The sequence below is a fragment of the Lichenostomus cassidix genome, chromosome 1 (genome assembly GCF_008360975.1).
Source record: "Lichenostomus cassidix isolate B80296 chromosome 1, HeHo_3.0, whole genome shotgun sequence".
In the NCBI taxonomy this organism is placed as follows: Eukaryota; Metazoa; Chordata; class Aves; order Passeriformes; family Meliphagidae; genus Lichenostomus; species Lichenostomus cassidix.
In genome coordinates, this window is record NC_139479.1 from 72,752,695 (window position 1) to 72,779,123 (window position 26,429).

A 26,429-nucleotide genomic window follows, 5' to 3' on the forward strand; every position below is an offset into this window, starting at 1 on the left:
AAAAAGAAGCTTCACTACATTTAAAAGAGTAGGGAGATTCATATACAAGAAAACTCATTAAGCAACCATATAACAATATACTTCCACATTATCCTGGTCACTCACAATCATACATGCCCCATGCTAAAAGCTTGAAGGGTATCTCATCCTCTCTGCCATGTAACACCTCATCTGGTATTTATAATGAACTTTGCTAAACATAGTTCTGATGTTGCATGAATCATAAATGTCATTCTACTCTGTGTGTGAAATTATAACATTACATTGTTAAACATACAAAAACCAAGACAAAAAAAAAACATTCAATGTCAAATTAGAATACACCACCAAACACCTAAAACCAGGTAGAAAAGAAAGAAAACACCAAATCTGATATCAGTACCCGGGGAATTTTTCAGGAGATCCTTCATCTGATCTTTATATTGCTCCAACTTTTTGCGTAAATCATACAGTCCTTCGAGCCGTGTTACAGGCAGTGAATCACAAACCCCAACTGAGAGAAAATGATTAATTTCCTGCAAAAACAACACTGTATTAAGCACATATAGCATACAAACAAAGGCTTCAGGTAAAGCAGTGGATCTCAGCAACAATGTGGATGCAAAGTAAAAATGGAGACCCACAAGCATCTCAGTGGCTGAAACTGGAAATAAAAAGAATTCACATACCTAATTAAACCATAGTTAGAAAATTCTTTTTCTGTGGAAAGTTTTCATTACAAAAAACACTGTATTGTGAGATGTATTTTAAAATGTAATTACCTCCAAAAGAGAATATGGTCCTTTACTGTATTTTATTTTCTGTTGAGTTGCTCGCAAATCTTTAAAAGCTGGATATTCAGGAAAAGGATCTAAGCATTTGATTGCTTGGTACAGACTTTCATTATCCTTATTATCTATCACCAGATACTTCAACAAGCCTAGGACCTAAACATTAAAAGAAAATGAAAACAAAGACAGAGGAACATTTTTGAGCCATGTTACTTATTCAGGTTACAACATTTGTATTTCTCTAAGTTCCATTAGGCTGGTAAGATAATTTATTTACACTGTTAAAATAGATGTAAGATGTTTAGAGGCTTGGGGAAATCACAGATATATTCTAAAATGGTGAGGCACGTTTGCTCTTCCTCCTCCCAAACAGAAATCAAAGCTTTTACTATCAGAGCCTGCAGTTGTATCCTGTCTTCTGAGGAAGCTGATTTCTAATGCTGGCCAATATAATCTCTATGATATTCACAATGATTTAACAACACACTGCACCCAAGCAGTTCTGGTTGTTACCAGGACTTTCTATTCTCACTCAAGTGCTGGTAATTTGAAATTTAGACAAATGCCTATATATTATAACTTACCACCCAAATTACTGAACTCTGGCAGAATTTGTATAACAACATATCTACAACTCGAATAAATGCTCATCAAAGAGGTACCATACTTCCTTTGGAAAAACATTGCTTTTCTGCTTTACTTAAAAATTAATGCAACTGGATATTCAATCCAAGCACCTTTGAATAGTTTAGGGTTTTATTTGAAGACTTTCATTTACCTGCAGATTATTAACTAGACTTCATTCAATGCTAGAAGAAAAAATTAAAAAAATAAATGGAAAAGTGATCATTGGAGGGTAGACATCCCTGCAGGAATATCATGAGAAGGTTTAATATTTGACATCAGCTCCAATTCACAGAAATTTCTGACCTCCCCACTTTGCTACTGCCTAGGGATGCCCTGACACCTTGCCTTTGCAGATGTGCATGTGCAACTGTTTACACAGACATATCATAAATCTGATCACAATCATTAAGCTGTGAAACAAGACTGCCAGGTTATTTTCAGCTGGATCAGCACAGCCCTCCAGCTGAACTGGAAGTACAAGGAGGAGGATAGTGTAGGGCTACAGTGCAACCATGCAGATGCATATGGTACAGTGGAACCAGATAAAGCCAGAAGGCAACATGAGGACTGAGGTGGAACAGGCACACTCTTCTCACCTTCAGCTACTAATTGTAAGTGTCTGAATCTTCCTGTATTTTCCCTCCCAGCAGAATGCACATAAAAAGCAGCACCAGAAGGAAAATGATGCTTATCACACAACAGAAACTGCTTTGTTTCCCTTTTAAGGCCCATGTGCTCCATTTATTTTTAATGATCATTTGTTAAATAAATAGCTGAACTACTGAAATCTATTCTCTGCACACATTTCCTCTTTGTCTTTTAGACACCTTCTTGTACCAAAGATCATTACATTCCCATGAAATCATCCAGAGTTTTTAAGGAATTGCTTAGCTACTTGATGTACTATTTGGCAAAACATAAGTACCAAAAGTGGAGTTGCTTTTGTTTAAAAAAATTAAAGGCATGGTACTACATCCCAAATAGTTTTTATATAAATCTCCAAAGCATAGGTAAATGGAATTAAAGTTGAACACAAGTACACATAGAGCCTTAACAACACTAAACATGAACTGCAGAGGTAACAAAGAAAGAAGAAGCAGCAACACAAAACTACCTGCTCCTGAATTTGAGACTGGTCCATGGCAAGAGGTATTAGGGTTCCTACAATAACATGAAGATGGGTCTCCAGAGCATCACTGCAACACCTAACTGCTGTGTGGCAAACATGATGCAGAAGATCACAGCAGAGTGAAAAGCTGCGCAGGGAAATGTCTCTGATTACGATGGGTCTGTCACAGGAAACAAAGAGAAATTGAAAAAATACAAATGGTCACTGTCTCAAATATTGACACTTTATACAACAGCGGACAATAATGGAAAAGATAAAATCATGATGACCTGATCAAAACTTTAAAATGTAGCAACTTGATCAATCAAAGACTTAGCTCTGGAGACACAGGAAAACTAAAACACACTGAATTTGACTGATAACCTGAAAAATGGAATAAAATCTTGTAGAAAAATACATACCAAAGAGAAAAAAAAAATTTCTTAAAGGTTTTTAGATTATTATTTGCCAGGACAATCTTGACAGAAGCAGAACAAAGTGGCAAACGTTCTCTGAATCCTCCTCTATCTAAAATAACCATTAGCTTAAAGAAAAAAAAATATTAGGTTATAAAAGACTTCTGAAAATTATCTAGTCCAGCTTCCTCCCTGAAGCAGGTTCAGCTTCAAATTCAGATCAGGTTCTGAGGATTTGCTGAGCTGAATTCTGACATGTTCCTTGGATGCAGAACCAATAGCTTCCCAGAGAAACTTGCTTCACAATTTGACTATTCTCACTGTGAAAATCCTTTCCCTTACCTCCAACCACTTTGCCAAGATAACAATTCTCACTAGGTACTTAAAGGTGAGAATGCAAGTGTCAACACTCTAACTCAATAAGCACATTTTATTTGATGTGTGCTTACTTTGCACTTAACTCCATGCTTTGAATTTTTCTTCCACATGCTTTAAATTCCTAAACACCCTGTCACCAAAATTGCCCAATGCTATTTCTACAATTTGATAGTCTATTACAGATACAAAACCTGCACTGCAGCAAACATCTAAATACAAGGCTAGCACAAAACATTCCATATTTTACTAAGAGTTCTATGTTTAAATTCTGAAATTATAAAAGCACAGCAATTTAATTTTTAATCTTAGCAAATTTTAATGAATTTTACAGATTAATTAACATCTGCTAGCCATATCCAAACGTAAGGTTAGAGGAGCATGGGAGCACAGACAGGAAGAACTAATCCCTTTGTTTACCTGCTATTGATGTGGTGAATCAGGGTGTAAATTACATCTCGGAGGACAAAAGCCCAGGCTCCTCCTAAACCGTCTTTGATCTCTTTAAGTAACAGACCAACAAACAAGTGATAAATTACAAGAACTCTGTGTTTCTTATAAATGTTTTTTGTATCTGATGCATGCTTACAAAGAGCTAGAAGGATTTTCTGGAATGAATCCTAAAAATGAATAAAATATGAGTAAAAATATTATTCATAATGTCAATGCAGATGTCAAGAAAAACTTAAAAAACTTAAAACCCAACATGGGCAAAAAAGCTTCATTATTTTTATTGCTTTAAACAAACTAAAGACCTACAGAGAAGCCAATTCTCCAAACAGGACTATAAACCACATATCTCCTCATTTTCTTTTTTTATTCCTCCCACATGAAAAATGTTACGCATATTTTTCAGAAAGCCAAAGAGTTATGGCAATTTTTATCAACAGGAGAAACATAAAATAAAAACCATTAAAACATCAGCTAAAGAGTCAACCCATATTTTTTCAAACACAATGTTCATGCGTGCAAAATGCACTATTTCACAGGATGCAGCAGTATAGATTGCACCTGTTAAAACTGTAAACTTAAAAATAAAATTTGAAAATACCAGACAGGTTACATTTTAAAAAACTTATTCCACTGGCTGGCAATATTAACTTTTCCACTCAAAAGCTTTAGATGAACATACTCCAGAAAAGTTTTTTCTTATTTTTATATTATCTATAGGTAGGCAAAGTAAGTTGTTGACAACACATGCAATAAAACAGCTTAACTTTAACCAGACATATTTTTAAGCAATAAAGTTATTAGACGTAACATGTTTATGATTTATAGCAAGAGCTGTATGATTTCCTCTCTCTTGATACTTGTCTACTGGATACTTCTATAACAAATGAAAATCAAGTATCAAAAGATATCACTGACCATAAAATCTCACACTGTCAGTAAAGGTAAACAAACTTATATTTTAATGGTAGGCTGTGTTTAGATAAAATTGCCCAAATGTAATTATTTTAGAACATTCTTCAGACATGTGACAAATATGTCACATCTAAATTGTGTCTGGTACACACAGATTTCACCAGCCTTTAAAATAATCCTCTCTACTTTATATGTATTATATAATGCATATAATTATATAACTTACACAATTATGTAAGACACATTATATAACATATATGTTATTAACAATTACATAATAATTAATAAAGTAATATAGTTATATAATGCACATAACTCTGTCCCTGAATTTAGGATATCTTCCATTTCAGTAGACAAACAAATTAACAGAAAAGGGTCTAAGGTTGTTTATTTTCCTCACACAGAAATGATGAAAATGTTTAATTTATTCAAAATGTACCCATAATAGAAATTTTGCCCTCTACAGAAAGAGAAAATCATCATTACATTACTGTAATCATACTTACAGGGCTTTTAGAAAGAACTGCTACAATGCTTTTTAATTTGCTTTTATGACAGTTGCTAATATAGTCCAAGGTTGCCTTAATCACATACGATGGAAAATGAGGAGGATTAGGAGCAGGATCCAGTTCCCTAAATGAATAAAAAAGAGATTTATATTTTTCTTCCCAAAAATCAAACCCCTTGCATTTAATACAGTAAGTCTTAATGAATAAACACATTAATTCCTAGAAAATATTTTCTGCTTTCAGTAAGAAGCACCAAAAGCATCCAGAAAAGTGACATGCTCCCTATTTAGCAGTTGCTTGCTGTCTCTCTATGGCACCTTTCTAAACTGCACTTTCTTAACATTATTTTTATTTTTTTTTCTGAAAGATGATATTGCTAAAACCCAACACATTTGTATCATCTAAGATACTTTGTACAAAAATCTGATTACAAGCCACGGATAAGTCTTCTGCATTTTGTAATTGTGGGAACAATTTGGTTGAGGAAAAACAGGGTAGTGAACTTTTCTGGGACCTCAAAAAGGAGAGAAATGCATCATAGTAGTAATAGAAGTGCATAACCTAAGTTTCATCACTCTTACTCTTACCATTTCCTTCTTAGAAAGCACAACTTTGCTTCCAAGCAGACACTACAGTCTGTTAAAAAACTCACTGCACAAAAATTCTTTGAAGAGTTCTTAAATCCTCAGCCCCTTAACTTTTGGCAGATTTTCCCAGATATGCTTAGGTTTCTTTCAACTTAATAATATTTTTACAATAAAGGTATCTTCTTTGAGAACTTTAAAAAATGCAACGTTTTTCCAAAAATTTGTATCTGAATATAAAAATATTGAAAATTATTATGCAAATAGGGATATTTTAGGGATACCAAGACTGAAAAGCTAATAAACACGAAGATACTTATGGCACTACACTCTTTCTATAAATTAGGAATTTGTTTATTTGGCACTGCTTAACCAATCTCCTTACCAATAATAAGAGGTGCCACGACAAGAACCACTAAGAAACAGTTCACTTTACCCCTCTGTCTTCCAGATATTAAAGACTGTTAAAATAATCACTTTAATTTAGAGACTAAAATCTGACCAATTTTACAGAGAGGGCAGTCCATCCCAATTTGAGCTGATCTAAACTGGCATGACCACAACAGTCCAGCTCACCAACACACAACAGTGTTCTCTTGCCCTCTGTTCATTCCTTCCATTTGCTGCAGTATTACAGAGCTTTTCCTTCCTGATCTTGGTGAGTAACTACATGAGAAAGCATGACTATGATGAATCATTACAAATGACAATAAACCCCTTCAATTCTCAACCTCGGTGTTCTTCTTATGCCCAAAGGGCACATTTTAATGCACAATGTTATACAAACACACTCAGCATTTAAAGAATCTACATACCTTATGTATTTACTTAGATAAGCCCCTTCTTCTACTGTGGTACCAGCTGGTTCATGTAAGGTCATCAACAGTTCAACCACAATCTCTGGTAAGTTACTATGAGATAAATTATCAATTTGCTACAAGAAGAAAAATAATAGCATTTTAATAGGAAAAAAATACTTTGGTTAAAATTTCCCAATACTTCTGTTGCTTCTGAGAAAGCCTACTTTTATTTGTCTAGATTCTCTATTTGTTCCATTATCCATGACACACAATTCTCTCATAAATTAAGCCTGGTTAAGCTTCTCTATGGCAGTCATGGGTAAAACAATTTACTTTCCTACAGTATACAGAGAAAAAAATTATGTTTCATTTTACTACTAGTTCTGAATATACAGGCTGCCTCTGAATAAGATGGCTCCTCATAAAGCATTAACAAAAATACTTTAAGAGGAAAATGTGACAGATATATGATAGAAACTCAGGGTTGTACAATGAATGATAAAAATATTTTTATTGCATTCTGAAAAAAATTATACATCAGTCAACTGTCTGCCTTAAACATTCTACTGAATAGCTACTTGAAATCCTTGGGATAAAAATTTGGCTAGTTTGAATTTATTAAAATACTAGTTTTGTATCTATAAATTTGAACTATTTAAATAATATATAAATGTTTCATTCTGGTCTGTTATATACCATAGATCTCAATTTACACATTTTAAATGGATACCTGTTTTCCTAGGCAGTTTTCATCCTTAAGCATGTCATAGACTTTAGAAGCCATTTCTCTTTGCTCTGCTACTTCACTCTTTCCATGGCTTTGATAGGCAAAGTATGGGAGGATATTCACAAGTAACTTTGGAAAGCAGTCTGCTAGAACTTGTCTCCAGTCTTTTTCAATCTTGTTGGCAAGTGACTTCACATCTTCAAACTGACTTCTAATCACCAGGTGTGGAACCAGAACTTTGTAACAAGACCTACACACAGTAAATAGATTTCCAAAATGTCCTTAAATTATTTTTTTTAAAACCTTGAGCATCATATAGCAAATACCATTCTTCTACTATATAACTAAACTTACAATCATTGTTTAGCTACTTTTACAGAAAAAAAATTTTAAAAAAATCTGACTTGCAAAAATATAATACACATGACATTTGGAACACATTTCAAAAGTTCTCAAAACATCTCCTTACAACAAAATCCTGATGCATTACCACATCTTTCAATTTGAGACCCTGTTTCAGAACTGTAAATAAAATTTAAATAATGCTTTTATAATGCTTTAATGTAGCAAACTTACCTGTAGAACTCCTCAAGGCTAGTGTAGTTCAGAAGGACATAAGGAAAAGCAGACAGGCTATATCCACTGTCATTTATTTTCAGCCACTCCATCACCAAATAGTCTAAATGTGATGTCATGAAGTCTTCTATACTTTTATAGCCAAAAATGTCAGATACTTTTTTCAAAACCTGAAATGCATGAATTTAGATTGCAAAAATAGCATAGAGAGTACATGGTACTATGGTAAACTGACAATATTAGAGCTCCATGAGTACCCCCCAGCCTTTTAATGAATATTTTTGCAACTCAGCTCCTGTTCTGCACAAACAATTTTATTATTTGTATTGCCGTACCCCAGAAAAGTGCAATCGAGGAACTACAACTAACCCACAAGAGTTAAGAAAGGATGGCCTGTACACATTTTGCAGGGTACACACTGTGTGCAAAAACAGGAGGCAGGAAATAGAAAGAAAGGATAGAAGGAACACGTCCTTAAAAAATGACCAATATGAAAGGCTGAATTATAAACAAGAATCATTTCAGTATACCCTTCTGAACTTCAAAATAGAATTCCACAAGACACATACCATCTTCCAAAACTTTGCATTTATTTTACATATTTTCCACACAGGAAAACTTCCTTCCACTGGGTTAAATGATTATTTTAAATAAGATCTGCAATATTCAATGTATAAAAGTCTATTTGTATTTCAGATCTATGCTTTGAACATACAATATTTACCATTAAAATTGCCTTTTATGATGTCATTATTACTATGTAAGTCATTAAATATAAATACTAATTCATTCAGTTATGTAAGTACTATGTTAGTCATACCTTTACAATATTTAACAAATTTAAATACTGAGAAAATAATTTTGTAGACTTCCAATTTTAACCTAACCTTAGTTTATAACCTAAATATAAAATGAAATGTTAGACTTGCCTTTTTCACAAGGTGAGGTTCTAATCCATTCTCTTTCACAGACTGGCATATAGCAAACAGAGCTTGCTTTTCACAGACTGGACTGCAGCACAGAACCATGGTTATAAGCATCAGCAAAACTGCTTTTCCATTACACTGTTTGTCCAAAAGATCTTCAGGACTTGCATCACCTCTGACCTTCAATAAGAAATTATGAAGAACTTGGGCAAATATTCTGTTAAAGCAATTTCATAGTTAAAAAATAAGCATAAATAATTTAAAATTAAGGGCTCTGACATAAATACTACTGAACAAGTAAAGCCTCCTTTTTTTATTCCTTGATGCATATAGGAAAGAACTGCCTTACCATTTAAATGCAGTTTAATGCCCTGTTAAGGCATGGTGTTGACAAGTGATGAGTTTAAATAAAAGTAACAAGAAACTTCAATGAAAGGGGAGAAGCTAACAGACACCACCAAGCTGAGGGGACAGAATAAGGAGCCAAAGCAACACAGAAACAAGATGATGACAAAGAGCTGGAGGTGACAGCACAGAGGGATGAAACGAGATGTCAGAGGTGAAGCCTCAGCAGCAAGCCCAAGCTGCAGGACAGCAGGCAAAGGGAAGAGAGGAAAATGCAGCAAAGAGATGACATGCACATAGATGATAGCGAGACAGAAAAAAATGGAAAATGTAGATGAAGTAGATGACTTAGAATGGTAGCAAGGAAGGAGGAAAACTGAAAGACACTAAAAAAAAAATTATTAGTTAAAGGAATTCCATGGTACTATACCACTCCATTGTCTTTCCAGTCACTGCACTGAAGTAAGCAAATCTCAGTGTTATGAAAACTGCTCTAACACCACTGGAAACATGATCTTTCTGAAATTTACAAATCTGGTCTTATATTATGCAAACACAAAATTTAATTTACATTGCCCCATATTTATTATTTATATGTTTTCTAGATTATTGAGGCTACATTTTCTGATAATTCTTAAGTGTTACCACTTGTTGTTGTAGGTTTGATGCTGTATGATACATAAGAGCAGTCTGAAATATACACTGAAAAGATTTACAAACTTCCAGTGTGGGCAAAACAGTGAGTGACTGGACGTGAAAGGAATTTCCGGACTATCACTTTGTTTCACCAGCTCAGATTACCAGAAGTCCAGAAGAATTAGTGGTTTTGGAAAACTAAACAATATCATGTTAAAAGTGATTTTATTCAAAAGATCAAAACTAGGCAAAGCTAATGAATAGATGTTGGTACCAGATTGCTCATTCCTTCCTGAACTCTGAGATATGCATTTTCAAAAGCCTTTTGCTGGAGCTTCAGGGGAAGAGGTTTTGACATTCCAGAAGAATCTCTCTGTTTCACATCTTGAAACAAACTTTAAAAAAAAAAAGAATAATTATTAGCATAACACTACAGAATTACTCTACGTCGTGCGTATCAATAAGACTGATTTTCTGAATATAATTTTAAAAAATATTTTCTTGTATAGATTTTTCTTTATTTTCTTATACCGCAGTTTCTCTCTATATATAGATCTCTCACATAACAGAATAATTGAAATGTAGACGAAGTTTGAACACTTCAGGTTTGAACACTTGAACCAAATTTGGTAAGCTTTTATATTCTGTCAAGATTTAAGTTCCAGAAGTACTGAAAAGAGCAGCCATGCAGTAGCAGAAGTGACAGCTAGTTAAGTAAAATTAAACATTATTCTTATAAACAGAAAATGTATCTACATTATCACCTGGTGATTGACTTCGCAGCAAGAATGCGAACTTGATGGTGACTGTCTGCAAGGAAATGTGGGAAAGCATCACTCACAGGCAGATCTTCATTTTTCACATTAAGGATTGCCCAATTGCAACGAGGATCAACCTGAAGAAAATTAATACTCTGATTTAAAATGTACAGGAGACACACTGAAATATGGAAAAGATCTTTAGACACTGTTTTTAAGTACATCTTAAGTAAATATTTAGTATGCTAATGAATGTCAGAAAATCTGGGATTACCTCAAGCAGAGCTTTCATGCAGTTCAGAAGGGCCACTCTTACTGATGCTGTGCATTTCCCTCCTTGAGATAAATGCCTGAAACAAGGAATACTTGATTAAAGGAAAAGGTTGCCCATAATTCTGAGCAACAGTCTAGCAAGTTAGTTTCTGCTGCTCACAGTTGATTCTTTTGTGCTCTATAGGCATGTTTGGGAGGATTTGACATTTTTATTGGTAATTGCAAACCATATTTATTTTTGGTTGCTGAAGTTATCACTTGTCATAATTACTGATGTAATTCAGCTTAGAATCAGTCTTTGTTTCTCTACAATACTGTAGTGTTTATTATTCTAATAGTATCATAAGGATGAATTTCTTACTTCTAATATAGCATGATACAGAAAATAGGAGAAGTTAAATGCTGAATAAAGATACCATAGTACAAAACCAGCAAGATACACAACAGCACTACATTCTTCTTACTGACAGCAAAGATAAAAACTAAAAACCAAAAATTTTATGTCCAACAGACTTCTGCATTAAATAACATACCAAAAAGCTCCAACAACTGTCAAAAAGTGTCCTTTGGCATCCCCTGTCTCTTCAGCATGTTCATTGAACTGGGCCAACCCTACTGCTACAGGGAGCATATTATTTAGGATTACTTTACAAACTTCTTGATCTCGACGATACAAAGAACACACAGTACTGTGAAAGTAAGAAAGAAAAAAGTATTTTGAAAAAGCTGCCAAACCCCCTGAAATAGGTATCAAACATGCTGAATAGTTTCTTACTTACGAAAGAGGCTTAAGAAGCGTATCAACATCAACTGCAGGCAAAAGGTGCTCTTCAGTAGGGAGCTCCTTCAACAGGATCAGGTACTGTGGAATAAAAAAACCAAATGGAATAAAAAACTCAAACAGAACCAAAAGAGAAAACAGTACTTAAGAAAATAAGTAGACAATAAGAAAAATTAGGGAACTTTTTGGTTAAGTCTCACAGAAAACTGTGCAGCAAAGACACCTATTGTCAGCTATTCTGTGTTAGACTGATGATCTTTTCATGCCAACACTGTTCACACAGTAATACAGACCATGAAATTTTTAGTTCTGGCAGCAAAAAATATTTCCTTTGTAAACTAAACCACAGAGATTATTCTACTACAGAGACTATTTCTAGTTCTTTAACAAATAATTAATGATAAAGGCAAGATATTTATATTTCTCAACTTATTTTCTGGCTTAAAAATTCGAACTGCTGTTTTCCCAACCACAACACACTTCAAAAACACTAAATGTAGCCATTTTAAGCCTTCTCAGGGGACTGATGACAAAAGAAAGACAATATATGATTGAGGAGACTATGCAAATTTAGTAACAGTACAATTACAGAAGTGGGTCTGCTGTAAAAACGCCTCCTACTCACCATGTGCAGATGCAGTGGCTTAGAGCTGTCAAAGATACTGCCTTCAGTCAGCATCAACAGCCTCCTGCGTATATCAGAGGCTCGGAAGCTCATTGTCTGAACTTGGGCTGTAGTTACACAAATACATAAGAACCTCACAATTTCAAGGAGAAGCAAATCCTGCTTTGTCAACTGCTCTTCAGCTAACGGGCTCAAAGCACCTGGAAATAAGATTTTCACGTAAGAAATGTGTCTCCAAGAACAACAGAAAAGGTGGTAGCATTTTAGGTCTTTACAGAACTAATCTAAGTTCTCAAAACAGATGGAGTACGAGCAACCTATACATTCATTTGTTGTTGAGTAGTTAGGGCATCAGGGTAACAGCTTCTTAAGTGTGCTTCCCACTTCTACAAAGGACCTCTCTAAAGCAGAGGATTTTAAACTTAAATGCCTATACATCAGTTGATTTCTCCCTCAGGGCTACAATGAACTCAGCAGAACCATCTGCAACTGAGTTTTTCTGTGCTGTTAACTATAACTTAGGATATATTTTAAATTACAGATTCAAGCTTCCCCAAAATTGAAATGATGACATAGAAATGATTCCTGCTATGTTAATATCCTCACTGAAATTTCAATTATAACCTAAACAAGATAGGTATAAATGTCTTTTTCCTGTTACATGTAGAACTGCTGTAACTTTCTGCAATTGCTGCCTTTATTTACTAGAATTATTTATCAAATGCCTGGAGAAGATACTTCTAAAGACACTTACTCAACCTAATAAGAAAACACACCAGCTGCTGTTTGTGACATCCCAATATGTATAACACCCCAATTTCCTTCTCATTCAACAATAAACAGAAGACATAGTCCTGGTTAAAAACTAAGATACACAACATTTTAAGCAAGAATTTAAAACAGAAGATAACATCAGTACTTGTAGCTCCTAGCAGGAATCAACATGCTCCTGTCCCTCTGAAGGTCCACATAATAGTGTCAAGAATTACGAATCAGGAGGAGACAAGTTAAATAGGACTGTTTTAAAGAAAATTAAGCACAATCTAATGAGAGACAAGTATTCTACAGACACATTTTCTAGTCTTTTCTTTGCCAAAACTTCTGCCTGACTTTCAAAAAGTTAGTTAGCTTATCTTCTTGCATTATTTTATTTATAGAATAAAAAAATAAACTTCTCCTTTCTAAATGAGCTAGAACACTTCATTAACATCTTTAAAACACTGATGAAAATTATTATTGGTTAGAAAGTACCTGGTTTAACCATTACCTGCTTCAATTACTAAGAAAGCAGAACAATTTTGTATCTCACTGCCTTTCAAGCAAATAGATGTTTGCTAAAACAAGCTTTTGGAAGTAATTTTGGCCATAGAGGACTTACCTGTTACCGTTTGCATGTCACCAGATTCATTTGTTTCACTGATGTCAGCCACTGAATGATCCTCAAAGAGATCATCAGATACCCGGCTATCTGCTTCCATTATACTCTCCTCAGGATCATTCCTGAGATCCACTTCTCCCAGTGCACTTGGCTTTCCAGTAACTGTCATCTGACAAAAATATCACATCCTTTTAAAGTTGGCTTTTAGGGACAGAAGAAACACAGACATAGTACAAGGACAGACACTGCAGTTTCCCAGTGAGACAGAACAGGTGAAGACAGTAAGTTTTTCTGATAAACCTGTTTTCTATACTTGTCTGAACTATTCTCTTTAGGACAGAAGCTTCCTCAGACAGATACTAATCTCTGCATTTTACATTGTGCCAAAGACAGTGTTAGTTTTTCAAAAATAGTTCTCTCTGTAAGACTCACCAACTTCTCAACTTCATTCTGACCACAGGACAATGTGCCCAAAAAAGAAGTTTTAAGAACTGTGCTAAACATAGTGATGTGCCACACTTCTCCATTTTCCCATGGGAGAGCAATTTATAGTTAGTTTTATTACCCATATAATAAACACCAGAAAACTCAACTACTTTGTAAGTGCATTGAAGTTAAATGTTATGTGTTATAGAATTTTTCTGTATATACTGCTACTGTAACAAAGTGTTTTAAAAAATGAAAAATGGCATAAATATGTTTTTTAATGTGAGCTGGAATGCTAACCTTGACCAAATGTTATCCAACTGTTCTTCTTTTTACCCTAAGCCTGTGTTCAACTAGTAAACAGAAATGTTTCCAGTTAGAAATTCTCCATAAAACTCAATGTATTTCAATTCACTTTTTCAGTAATATGTATCTTGTTTGGTTTTCCTCCAGATTATAGTGCTGTAAAAACAATCCTCTCACTGAAGGGCATTGCATTCAGAAACAGACAGAATACTCACCAGATTCTTGCAAATATCTATGAGATCGTTCATAAATTTTGATGTTAACAAATGCAGGAATATATTAGACAGCATTTTATTAGCACTGTTCTGTAAGGAAGCAAGATGCACAGATAAGTTAATTAATTTTGTTTCAGGAATTATAAGTATGATACTCAATCTTCTGATCTCATTAATTAAGAAAGAAATTTAAATTCCTTTATAAACTTTACCTTGGTACAATTGCACAAACATTTTGTATACTGCATTATCAAAGTCCTCAGTGTGTTGATCTGGGTATCTTCATTTAGCTTGTTTTTAGACTGAGAAATGCTTTCTCCAGCATAATGAATGAGAGACTAGTAAAAATACAATATGGTTAGAAAACCTCAGTGAAATGCCCTTATACATTGGCACTTACACAGCACACACATAAAGACAAAAATATATGAGTCTCATTCATACAGCTTTGATATTCACAGTGTGCATCAGTGAAGCCACATTTTTTTCTGTGACTTTTGTTTTGCTCATTTTTCTCGTGAAGTGACAAAACCATGGCCTAGATGTGCTTGAAACATTAATATTTTTATCACAAAAGAAAAATACAGCATATCTCCATAAAGTGTAAGTTTTGGGTTTCTGCATTTAAGCAAGAAACCACCTCAGATAGTAGTAATTCTGAAAATTATCATAGCTGTCTTCATACTGGTTTGAACCATCAAATTATCTTAAATTCCTGAATAAAAGACCTATAAATGAAAGGACTTGTTTTCCTATAAATAGTCCTTTGTCTACATGTTCATGACTTTCACTTTTTTGAAAGGTGTGACTCAGAAATGTATCAATATTTAGAATAATCTCCACTACAAAACTGATGCACTGGTGTACTGACAGGAATTTCAGTGACTTCTCTCTTTCAGCAGCAGTAATGTATTTAAACCTATCTAAGCTGCCTTTTTCTGAGGAGAAACCCGTACTCTGAACAAGTGTCAATATGAACAAAATTTTATGAATTAACTTATATTCCATAGATTTTTCATTTTTGATAGCTCCCAAATGCATTAGTGCTTACCTTAGCATTCTGAAACAAGGCTGACTTACAGGCATCCTCTTCTTTAAGTACACCAGTGTAGCAATAGCAACCCAGAACACCAACCAAGAGATTGACACATCGGACAAGGTGCTCAGCAGCAACAAACTGAGACTAAATCAAATACAGTATAAGTACCAGTGCTTTATCACCACAAAATACAGAATCCATATACTTTGCCTTGAAAATATATTGTGTGGGAGCACAAATGCAAGCATGTAAGAAAAATTCCTAACTTACCTTAGGACCACAACTGCTTAAAAGCTTTTCTGACATTGCTAAAAGGCAATTCTCCAGTGTTTCCCTAAGATTTTGGTTGATGGAAAGTCTTGAAACAGTCACATTTTTATCTGCAACATTTACTGCAAAGTTACTGAAAATATCCATGTCATCAAATGTTGTCTGCAGGTACAGCTCTTCAAGATCAGAAAAATTGTTTTCTTCTTTTCCTTGCACATGTTGCTCACTTGAAGAAGAGACACAGTTTTTACTTTAGCAGCCAGTATACAACTTACAGGCCTTAAAAGCTATTCTTTAAATACAAGGAACATACAAAAGCAAAATAAAATATTGTATCATTTTGTGCTTCCAAACCTTGGTTGATGTTTTACTTTCTGAAATGATCTTTACTGCAGAATGGACAATACCATTCTAGCTCTAACTGAGCTGTAAGAAAACATGAAGCCTGCACACAGATCCTAGCTTCTCCTGCAGTTATGGAGCAGCATCTGCTTTGTGTTAGGATCCCTGACCTCAGCCTAACTTACACAGTTAGAGCAGGAATCTACAAAATCAGTGGAAATAGTGTTTTTAACTTCTAGTAGGTAAGTCTTATCTTGCATCAGAACAAGTCACACACATTTTAGTTTCATTAAGAGGAAACTGCATACAGTCCAAAGGCTTAAATATATATGCATTGGTGAAAGCTGCAGCAACATTTCTACCTTAAGTACCTATAAAGATTAATTTAAAAACATACCATTTAGCATCATTTTGGAAAAAGATCATGGTAGCTCTGCAGTTCTTCATTGTAAGGCTCACAAGAATTTTTTGTAATACTAGATGAGGAAAATCACTGTAAAAAAGAAATTTTTTTTTATTTTCTTTCAATCAGACAAGCTCTTGGGATTCCTGAAATACACCCAAACATTAACCAGATTAACAGTGTATCTTCAAAGAAAAATACGTTTTCACTGAAGATTTCTAATGCACAGGTCACATATCTGCTATGATATGGACAGATAACCAAATTATATTCCTAGAATGACATTCTACAGGAAGCTTAAAAACCCTACAGATTCTACTTAAGCTTTAATATAATAGAATTCTGCATTACTATAATACATTTTTCCCTGCAGAATTTTCTGTGTTTTAGGGTGAACTTACATGTAAAATTATGTCAAAAAACTTTACCTGCAGAGCACAGGAGGCAACTCTGCACATTCTTCTATTTCTTCCTCCAAACAGCTGGACAGGAGCCATTTCATTATTGCCTCCCTTAACACAGAACCCAGATTTCTTTCAGCATTATTCTGTTCGATTCCTATGTCCAAATTTTCTGGCACTGAATAGGCAGACATCACTAGTGATAAACAACATACAGCAGAACTGCAACAAAAACAGAATGGGATTTGTGAGACACTATGTGATATTTGCTGAGCAGCATTCTAAAACAAAGTATTTCTGCATGCACAGGAAGCATCAAGTACACAAGCAAGTTAACAAGCATGCATATTGGTCAACTCCTTTATTAAAATCTTTGCATTTTCATTTTTCTTGGCTATTGCAGACATTTCCTGTCTGTCTTAAAGGCTACTTCAGAGTATTTATTTCAGAATAAAAATTTAGAAGAAAACATACTTCTTAACTTCAAAAAAATCAACATATATCTGTCAGTCAGATTTTAAAATTTTTAGTCCATTTTAAATTGTAGTACATTCTAAATGTGAAGATGCTTGCCTCTGCTTTCAGTCTGATTATGTATTTATGATCATTTCAAATGCTTAGAACACAAATCTGTGCAGTTCTTGAATAGAAATACAGTCACCACAACAATAACATTGAGTAACACAGTGGTTTTGGTTGCACAGTAAAGAGGAATATGAATCAGACACAAAACACTATCCTTGCTTCCATTTTACCTTGAAGGCTTGCATGCAGGTCCTGAAAATATCTTCCAGAGTTCTTTGTCTGTTACAACAAGGTTCCCTTGAATCATAGCTCCAAGCAGTCCAAAGCTCTCCATTTCAATTTGCTGAAGGCTTACACTGCGAATGGTAAGAGTCCAGATCTTTGCCCAGGTTCTCTGCAGCTCCAGCTTGTGGGTGCTTTTCAAATCAGTTTTCTGGTTTTGACACAAAGCTACCTCTGTGAGACACTTCAGCACATATGGGGTCCTTTCTCCTCGGCGCTGCTGAGGCAGTAATTGGTGAAGGACATTGAGTAAGGCAGGCAGCTCACTGTTAGGAAGACTCATGGGATACTTTGATATTAACTGACTTGTAATCTGTAACCTGAAAAACACAAAGTGAAGCAACAAATACCAAACATACAGAAATTCGCATTTTTAGAAGTAAATGAACACACAAATTAAGCCTTCTCCAACTGCCACTTCTCATTTGTACTTTCCAGTAATAAGCTGATTTGTTTACTATGAAAAGTTAAAGATTTAGTATTTCTACCATTTTTACTTGTAAAGAGTGCTTATTTAGGCTCACTATCACCAGCAATTTCTTACCGCTAACTTCAATGATTTCTGGCTTCTTCTTAGCTGAGTTCAGATTTCTGACTATTAGCAAAAAAAGTGTCGGGCCAAAAAAAGTATTTTTCTCCTTCTTCTGGACTAGCCTGCTATAAACTCTAACCCAGAGAAGGACCTCAAAGATGAAATTACATAAATAGGAAACATTACTGTAACATCTCTGCAGACAGAAAAATTTAAATTTATCAAATGAAAAAAATGTTAAGCTGGGGATGGTTAAGGTGAAAGGGATTTGCTTAAAGCAATGGTTGCAACTATACTGAAAACCATGGTGGGATTCTTGGGGCTCCCCTGTGCAGGGTCAGGCATTGGACTTCAATGAACTTTCTGAGTCCCCTCCAAACTCAAGACATTCTATGATTCTATGAAATTACAGTACTCTCAGTATTTCTTGGTGATTGGTAGCTCCACACATGTTAACTTCTCAGCTGGATCCTAAACAGCCACTTTGCCTCAATACTGCAAGCAATAAACACACCCTCACAGAAACCTGCCACCCCAGCTCAGGACCCAATTCACAAGCAGCTATGCTGCTCTGGTATCTCGTACAGCAACTTCCAAGAAAACTCAGAAAGACAGAGAGGAACTGTAACAGCAAAAAACATTCAGTGTAATCTATTTTAGTTACACAGTCAACATGCTTGGGCTTAGGACTACAACTGTTAAGTTCTGGAAGAGTCTATCTGTAGTCTTACAAGAATAACTTGACTCCCTGCTATGCTCTCTGCTATAGAATCCTCCTGCAAGAGTGAGTGAAAGAAGACATGAAGCTATACCTCCAGGTCAGAAGTCCCTCATGGCAAACAAAATACCCCTCAATCAAGGTCCAAGGTAAAAAGCCAGGCCTTGCAACAGTTTTCAGGACAGGTATTACAGAAACCTGTGTGAACTAGTCCAAAATGGCCAAACCCTTAATGGTTACTGTACCATGCCACAGCCAGCTCGAAGCAGCTTTCCAAACGCTTTGAGAATCTAAGATAAGTGCTTAGATATACAATTATAACATGTGCAGACACCCAATTTGAATGCACAGCATATTCAGGAGAATGTTAAATGTAAAAATATCTCTGGAGTGATACTTTTTCCTTGCAAAGATGTTATTACCAAGGTATGACATCAAAATCCTTCTGGGATCTCTGCATGTTGTCTCGAATGACTCCCCAGCCAAGCTCAATCCTCCTGCGCTTGTTTGGCACAGCGTCCTCACCAGACTCTCTCTGGGAAACAGCATAGGACTGGGTAATTTCAAGGACTTTGGTATCCTCTGTAAAAACCTTTCATAAAGAGAAATTAAAAAGTATGCAGATTAAAAAAAAACCTCACTATTTACAAGAAAACTGAAATACCAACCTAAACTAGTTCATTTTTTACTGAGTATAAAGCCTCTTAAGAGGCAATTAGAATCCTTATTTATTACTCTTTACTATAGGAAAACCCCTGTTTATAGCCAAACAATAAACACTAGGGAAATACAGTGTAATACATTTCTAAATTGTACAGAATTAACAAAACACAACAGAACGCAGACAAAAGGTATGAATACTTCAGCATATTATTTTGAGAGAATGCTTACATCATATTACTTTAAAAGGCAAAACATACAACGTAGTATTTATATAGTCAACTTTATATTCGAATAAAAATGTTACCTGATGACAAATGTCAGCCATTAACTCAATTAAGTTTTCCTTTACAGCAATATTACGTGAGCCTGAGGAATACTTCCCTCTGCTACTGATGAGATTTATTTCATTCACCAGCAGATCATACAGGTTATGTAAGATGCTTTGCCACTTCGTTAAGTCATATGCACCTGTACACGCAAAAACAATTAAAAGATAGCATGTATCACCCACTTGATACAATATGTAAACCTACCCAGACAATGCAAAATACAGCAAAAACAGAGTAAAGCATACAAAGTCCAACAAATGTAGAGATGCAAAGCAAACTCTGTAATGGAAAATGAATAAAGTAAAAAAGTGAGAAAGTTAAGAGAACTCAATCAGCATATACAAATAATTAGGATAGGAATTAAGTTTCTAATAAACTCTTCATCTAGCTGGAAAGAATACAATTAAAGTAATGGATAGATTTCTACAAAGTATAAAGAAAAATTATGCTAGAACTAAAATAGGCCATGACAGACAAACAATTACTGAGTTATATTCTCTGAGCAGTTTTATAGTGCAAGTCAAACTTAACTGACAGTGGTAATTTCTGGCCTTAAATAGACCTGGTCAGATACCAATAAATGGGCAATCTAAACACACTCTAAATAATTATTTCCTTTCCCCAAAGACTTTGTATTTTCATTTAGCAATTGAAACTGCCTTTTGATTAAAAGACGCCCTTACATTTAAAGGACTTAACACAATTAATATGGTCTTAGTGCATACAATTTGAAAACTCCTTAGTTTCACACAATATTAACCTATAGGATAAAGCTACTGACAAATAAACATCATTATCATTAATGTTTTCAAGGCTCAGTATCAAAATTCAGAGCTGGCACAATAATTTAAACAATCACATGAAGCAATAAAAAAAAATTAAGCTTTTTATTGTACCTCTTCCCTGAGTTTTTGCACCCTTTGGATGATGAATATGAACTTGGAGACGAAATAACTCAATTATTGATTCTTTCAGGGAATCCTTTGGTCTATACCGAGTCCATATGTAAAGCATTGTAGGCAAAATTTCTTCCCCTATTTTGCAAATCCGTATGCGACAGTTGTCAGCAAACTTGTTGCAGAAGATGTTCATTGCTCCAACAATATGATCCAGGCCTGCAGTATTCTTCTCCTGCCTGTAACATAAACCTAACACTCAAAGTTCCATAAGAAATAATCTTATTTCTTTTCACAAGAACTGTTTAAATGTAAAGACTAGCAAGTAACTACAGTCAGAATAGTATTTGCCTAACAAATGCAGAAGTTACTAGTATTTTAGAGGAGTTATTTAATTGACATTCAAAGACAGAAGAAAATATGTCTAAGAAGTATTACCTTTTGTTACTCAAGTCTAATCCCAAATACTTAAAGTAAGTTATTTTACAGCATACAAAAGGAGCACTTGCAACATACCTTGCAGACTGCATTGCTTTTGAAAAGAAGACAAGCATATCGGAACTCAAGCCATCAGTTTGGAAGCAGTACCCCCTTGTAAGTGTGTGTATGATCCTAGCCACCAAGGCTCTATTAATATTCCCAGAAGGTTTGAGGTATAATTGGCTATACAGGTTCAGCAATTCTGCAAATGTATTTAAAAAATATACAAGTAAGTATAAACATATATATTAAAGAGATTTACTTTAAAAAATCTTGACACAAAATATTGCATTAAAGATACAGAGACCCCACTCTGTGGTCAACAGCTGGAATCCATGTTCTTACTTTCAACAGCAACAGATCCATGACTGTATAAAAAAAACACCTGACTTCTTTATTGTACCCGAAGAGTTATAAGCATTAAGGTCCAATCATTAGAAAAGGTTATGGTAACCTTTATAGAGATTATATATCCCTTCTTTAGTAAAAGCAACCTGTTTCACCTAATGGATTAAAGACTGACTTCCTCTAGATTTATGGCCTTCAGCCCTGCCTGACCTCAGTCACTAAATTTTGATCTAATGTTAAAATTCCTTCAGTCACACTTCCAGCTTTTGCCCATACACAGACTCAGTTAAACTTCCATGCTCTGGAAGAAACTAACCAGCACACAGCAACCCCCACTAGGTCCCCATACCTACATTCTCTTCCAGTGACACTCAGACTCAGTTTCCCTGCTCCACCTCCTTCAATATCTGTCTTCAACCTCCCTGGCTTCTCGACCCATTCCTTCTGTCAAATTTACTGCTCTGAACTCCAGCTTCCAGCATCCTTAGCTGATCAATCTCTGCCTTCCTTTTCTGGTCCAGCTGCAGGCTGACAGCACTTTGTCATCTACTCCCCTCACTGGCTCCCAGTCTCAAGCAGGGCTCCCCCACAGTTCCAGCTTCCTCCTCAATCTTCCAGTTCTATCCCCACAGCCAAATTGTATCAAGTTCTTTAACTTCGGCAATCTCACTCTCAGGTTAATTACCCAACTACAGCATCACAGAATGGTTTGGACTGGAATGGACCTTAAAGATCACTCAGTTGCAACCCCTCATCTGAGGGGACAGGGACACCTTTCACTGCACCAGGCTGCTCAGGGCCCCATACAGCCTGGCCTTAGGCAGGAATCTCCCATCCTGAATGATTCCATCTCAGTCACTCTGCTTTGCCAACCATCAGCAGTTTTCCTTACCTCTGTCTTTACTCCCAGTATTACCAGACCCCTCTTCCAAGTTCTTTGCAGGTTTATTTCTATTTTGTAGTTAAGCCACTCTATTCAAGCTATGGAGCAGAACATTTTCAGAAAACCAGACTCTGACTTAAAAGCAAATACTACACTATGCAAATAAAGACAGTACCTCTAAACTTCCTCTACACTTGCATATGCGACACTAAACAAACTAGACTGTAAAACTTCTAGTACTTTTTTTCTTTTCAAAACATTTTTCTCTTACATCAACAAATGAAAACAGTGAGTTTAGGGCTTAGTACATGTCAAGCAATTTAGAGTACATAACCATTCTTCTCCATGCTAAATAAATCAACTGTCTTGGAGTCAAATCCAATCCTCTGAAAAGCAAAAAATTATCTTTGCATTTCCACTCAGTTCAGGTTGTAATCTAAATCATTATTAACCTTTTAAATCTATTTTTGTCTATTTAAATATTAACCTTTTCAGTTTTTCTTTATATACAATATGTGCATATAGTGTCTCAATGGTTTTTAAGGACTTCATAAGCCAACAAAACTCAGATAATAAAATTTGACAGTAATACATTAACTGTATCAAAACTGTACCAGCCAGTTCTTAATAACTTGCAAACAACTGCACACCAACACCAGTTCTACTCAGGCTTTCTCCAGCACACACATTCCATAGATTTGTTATATATGTTAAGCCCTGTGCTGACCATGCATACATAACCTGACTGTATATAAGTATGTATGCTTCAGCATGCAATAGACAAACAGTACACAGTAAGAAACAAAAAAATTCCATTCCTAATCTTTGTTTCTTTGTTTATTTCAAGTGTAAGCCTTCAAGGCTGACATTGCTTTACCTTTATTTTGTATATTACCTCACACAACACGGCATCAAACAAATTAAAATGCATCTAATCATGCTTCTATAAAAGGAAAAGACATTTTTAAGTAGGCTCAAAGATGTTACCTGACCATTGCTGCTGGGATACCTCACACCAGTACTTTCTTACTGAAAGTATATCCTTTAGGAGTATACTACTACAGTCAGAACCATAAGCAGCACAACTTGTTGGATCTCTTATAATTTCCATGACATAAATCAGAAGTTCCTGACATTTCAGCCTGGGTCCTCCTACGTGAAGAAACAATATGAGACTGTTTAATTAACCCAAATTCTACCAAATAAAATCTGTAATTAATTGTTTGTAAATGTTACTTAATTTAAAAAAACCTACAGTTCTGAAACAGTTCTATTAGAAAATATCTTCTTAAACTGTTTGTAAAACATAAATTACCTATGAGAGGATAGATAAGTTACAGACCCTTTGAGTAATTAGAAAAAGGCACTGTTAACGTCAAAAAGGACACATAAGGAGCACAAAGGACTGATTCACATTAAGATATTTAAATACTGAACATCTGGAAGCAAGCAAGATGAATGCTACACTGGCAACTTAACTTCAAAGTAAAAATTCAAAGTTGAAAGCAAAGTACCCAACCAAACCAGTAACTCTATATGACAATGCATATTACTGACTTTTATTAGCACATCTGATGAAATATTTGACCAAGCTTCCAACTTCTTGTATCTTCTTCTGTCTGGTAGTTTGGGTAGAAGCAGATGCATTTGGTTTTGTCTGCTGCAGGTTTTTAAGTTCTTTCTGGAAATATTTCTGCAAGACACTTCAAAAATTAAAGAGATATTAACCAAGGATCTGCTTATTTACAACTGAAGTAAAATAGGAAAGTGTTGTTAGTGCCTAAAATGCCAGTTACTGTTCTTCTCACAATTCTAGTTATCAAAGACTAAAACCAAGTGAAATATATTACAGTTGAAGCATGACAAAAACAATCTATAAAAGGAGATGTAAGTTTTAAAGATAATCCAGAAGCAACCTGGAGTAGGAGGCAAACTTTCCTTTAAACTTTGCATAATGCTAAACATACAACTTATAATTAGGAAAAAAACCACTGCTAAGTCTTTTTATTCTGCTGCAACATTACAAAACAAAATAACAAGAAGTACTTATTACTGGTTTTGTTGGGGGAAGCCTTCAAGTCCTATTTCTTTATGATTCAAAGTTAATATATTAATTATATTTTAGATCTATGAATAAATTAAACTTTTCATTGTATTTGTCACTGTAATTGCTATAGATCTTCTGGCCTACTATTTGAATTTAGTTTAGAGTCTCTATTTTTGTATTCCTCCTATGTATTTCTAATGTATTACTGACTGTCTCTACAGCAACATATAAAATTTATCAAATGCTTTTTATGAAACTTTTGGTACACCTGTGAAACATGAACTATTCCAAAGCTCTCCAACCGAAAAACATAATGGAAAGCTGACCAGACACCATTCTATGAAAAGTACTAATTCACATGAACTTTTAACATGAAATTTAACATTGGTTGAAGCTGCTCCAAGAACTTATTACACTCATGTTTAGTCCAATCTTAGAGTACACCTGAAGCAGACTGTATCAAAGATTAGCCTCTACAAACCTCAGCACACCTTTTTTACTTCATATGCCGCAGTCTTTCTACTGTGTCTTGAGGAATTCAGCAGCACAAGAAACTTTAACAAAGCTATCTGTAATCTACATAAAAACTATACACTGAAAATCAGCTACAAAAGATAATTTTCAATAAAAAAGTAACTATTATTTTTGCAAGGAAAACCATCCACCCAATTAACGATCAGTTTCCTAGCAGTTTTCTGTAAGTGGTAAGTGTGGCACTTTTGGCCATTTTAAATTTACTTCCTTTAGAGACTAAGGTAAGTAATTTCTTGTTTAAAAGCTGACAAGAAGTCTAAATTAATATACAGAAAGACAAGCATTAAAATAGGCCTGGCTAACAAAAGAATGATGTCCCATTTAACAAAATTGTGACCATTCAAAAACAAAAGCAAGAAGCTACCTAAATACAGCATCCCAGTTGAGTTGCTTTCCTTGTTTAGAATCAGAATTCCGGTCCAGCTGGAGAACTGTTTCAGAATCACGGAGAAGTCGCTTGAAATTTTCAATTTCCTTCTGAAAATGTATTTCAAGAATAATAATTTTTTATGATTCCCTTCAATGCTAACTGAGGCACCCCAAATTGATTTGGTACCCCAGAATAAAACTTATTACCCTTCGCTCCACAGCTTTCTCATTTTCAAGGCGACGACAACAATTAAGAAGATCGTGTAATGCAAGACTCATGGTTCAGCTTAAAGCAGAGTCATTTGTATCTGCAAACAGAAGAAATGGATAAAACACCAATTATTTAACACAGAGACAAGTACAAAACCTGGGATTGCAATATACTGAAAATCCAGTATCAAACAGAACCACGATGTTCAATGGCTCACTGAACAGAAGCAGTTTCAGGTCAAAAATATAATCTGTTTCCACAGACAACAGTCACAGAATAACTGCAGAGAACCCCTTCACATAGCTTTGACTTCCTTCCCTTTTCATGATTGCTGAGTAGAGTTGGGCAGACAATTGCGAGTGCAATTACAGCAAGGATGACAGACCTGAAAACACTCTGGCAAGCAGTACTAACTTTTGGTAGCTCTCTTAACCTGATGCTGCCATAAGAACACAGCACTTGGAGAATGCTCTTCCTCTCTCAATTGTGCATTTTCATAGGTAAGCACTATCTATTGACAGGTCCCTGGGGACTCAACATGTCAAAGGATGATTAAACATCAGATGTAAGAAGAAAACTTTTGCCTTTTGTGATCACTTAAAATTACACCTCTTCTTTGACAAATGTTGGA

General features: G+C 35.0%; 1 protein-coding gene across 5 annotated transcripts in view; it reads right to left on the reverse strand.

Annotated features, from left to right (window-relative positions):
• Nucleotides 1–26,429, reverse strand: part of ATM (ATM serine/threonine kinase) — a 59,742-nt gene that overhangs the window by 32,059 nt on the left and 1,254 nt on the right. For 3 of the 5 annotated variants that reach the window (XM_085063830.1, XM_085063824.1, XM_085063837.1), the window contains exons 2-32: nt 25,795–25,895; nt 25,583–25,695; nt 24,195–24,340; nt 23,625–23,789; nt 21,443–21,608; nt 20,927–21,165; nt 20,006–20,169; nt 19,461–19,630; nt 17,737–18,108; nt 17,009–17,203; nt 16,575–16,670; nt 15,836–16,061; nt 15,578–15,709; nt 14,739–14,864; nt 14,527–14,616; nt 13,580–13,748; nt 12,202–12,401; nt 11,575–11,657; nt 11,329–11,484; nt 10,797–10,872; nt 10,529–10,659; nt 10,039–10,159; nt 8,787–8,963; nt 7,858–8,027; nt 7,285–7,531; nt 6,570–6,688; nt 5,168–5,294; nt 3,717–3,916; nt 2,512–2,686; nt 762–926; nt 383–515 (exon numbers count right to left, since the gene is read on the reverse strand). In XM_085063830.1, the coding sequence (XP_084919956.1) occupies nt 383–515; nt 762–926; nt 2,512–2,686; nt 3,717–3,916; nt 5,168–5,294; nt 6,570–6,688; nt 7,285–7,531; nt 7,858–8,027; nt 8,787–8,963; nt 10,039–10,159; nt 10,529–10,659; nt 10,797–10,872; nt 11,329–11,484; nt 11,575–11,657; nt 12,202–12,401; nt 13,580–13,748; nt 14,527–14,616; nt 14,739–14,864; nt 15,578–15,709; nt 15,836–16,061; nt 16,575–16,670; nt 17,009–17,203; nt 17,737–18,108; nt 19,461–19,630; nt 20,006–20,169; nt 20,927–21,165; nt 21,443–21,608; nt 23,625–23,789; nt 24,195–24,340; nt 25,583–25,695; nt 25,795–25,866 (4,921 nt within the window). In that variant the 5' untranslated portion in view covers nt 25,867–25,895. Of the gene's footprint in view, nt 1–382; nt 516–761; nt 927–2,511; nt 2,687–3,716; nt 3,917–5,167; nt 5,295–6,569; nt 6,689–7,284; nt 7,532–7,857; nt 8,028–8,786; nt 8,964–10,038; nt 10,160–10,528; nt 10,660–10,796; nt 10,873–11,328; nt 11,485–11,574; nt 11,658–12,201; nt 12,402–13,579; nt 13,749–14,526; nt 14,617–14,738; nt 14,865–15,577; nt 15,710–15,835; nt 16,062–16,574; nt 16,671–17,008; nt 17,204–17,736; nt 18,109–19,460; nt 19,631–20,005; nt 20,170–20,926; nt 21,179–21,442; nt 21,609–23,624; nt 23,790–24,194; nt 24,341–25,582; nt 25,696–25,794; nt 25,896–26,429 lie in introns of those variants that run through there. The other 2 variants (XM_085063844.1, XM_085063851.1) reach the window with 2 other exon arrangements.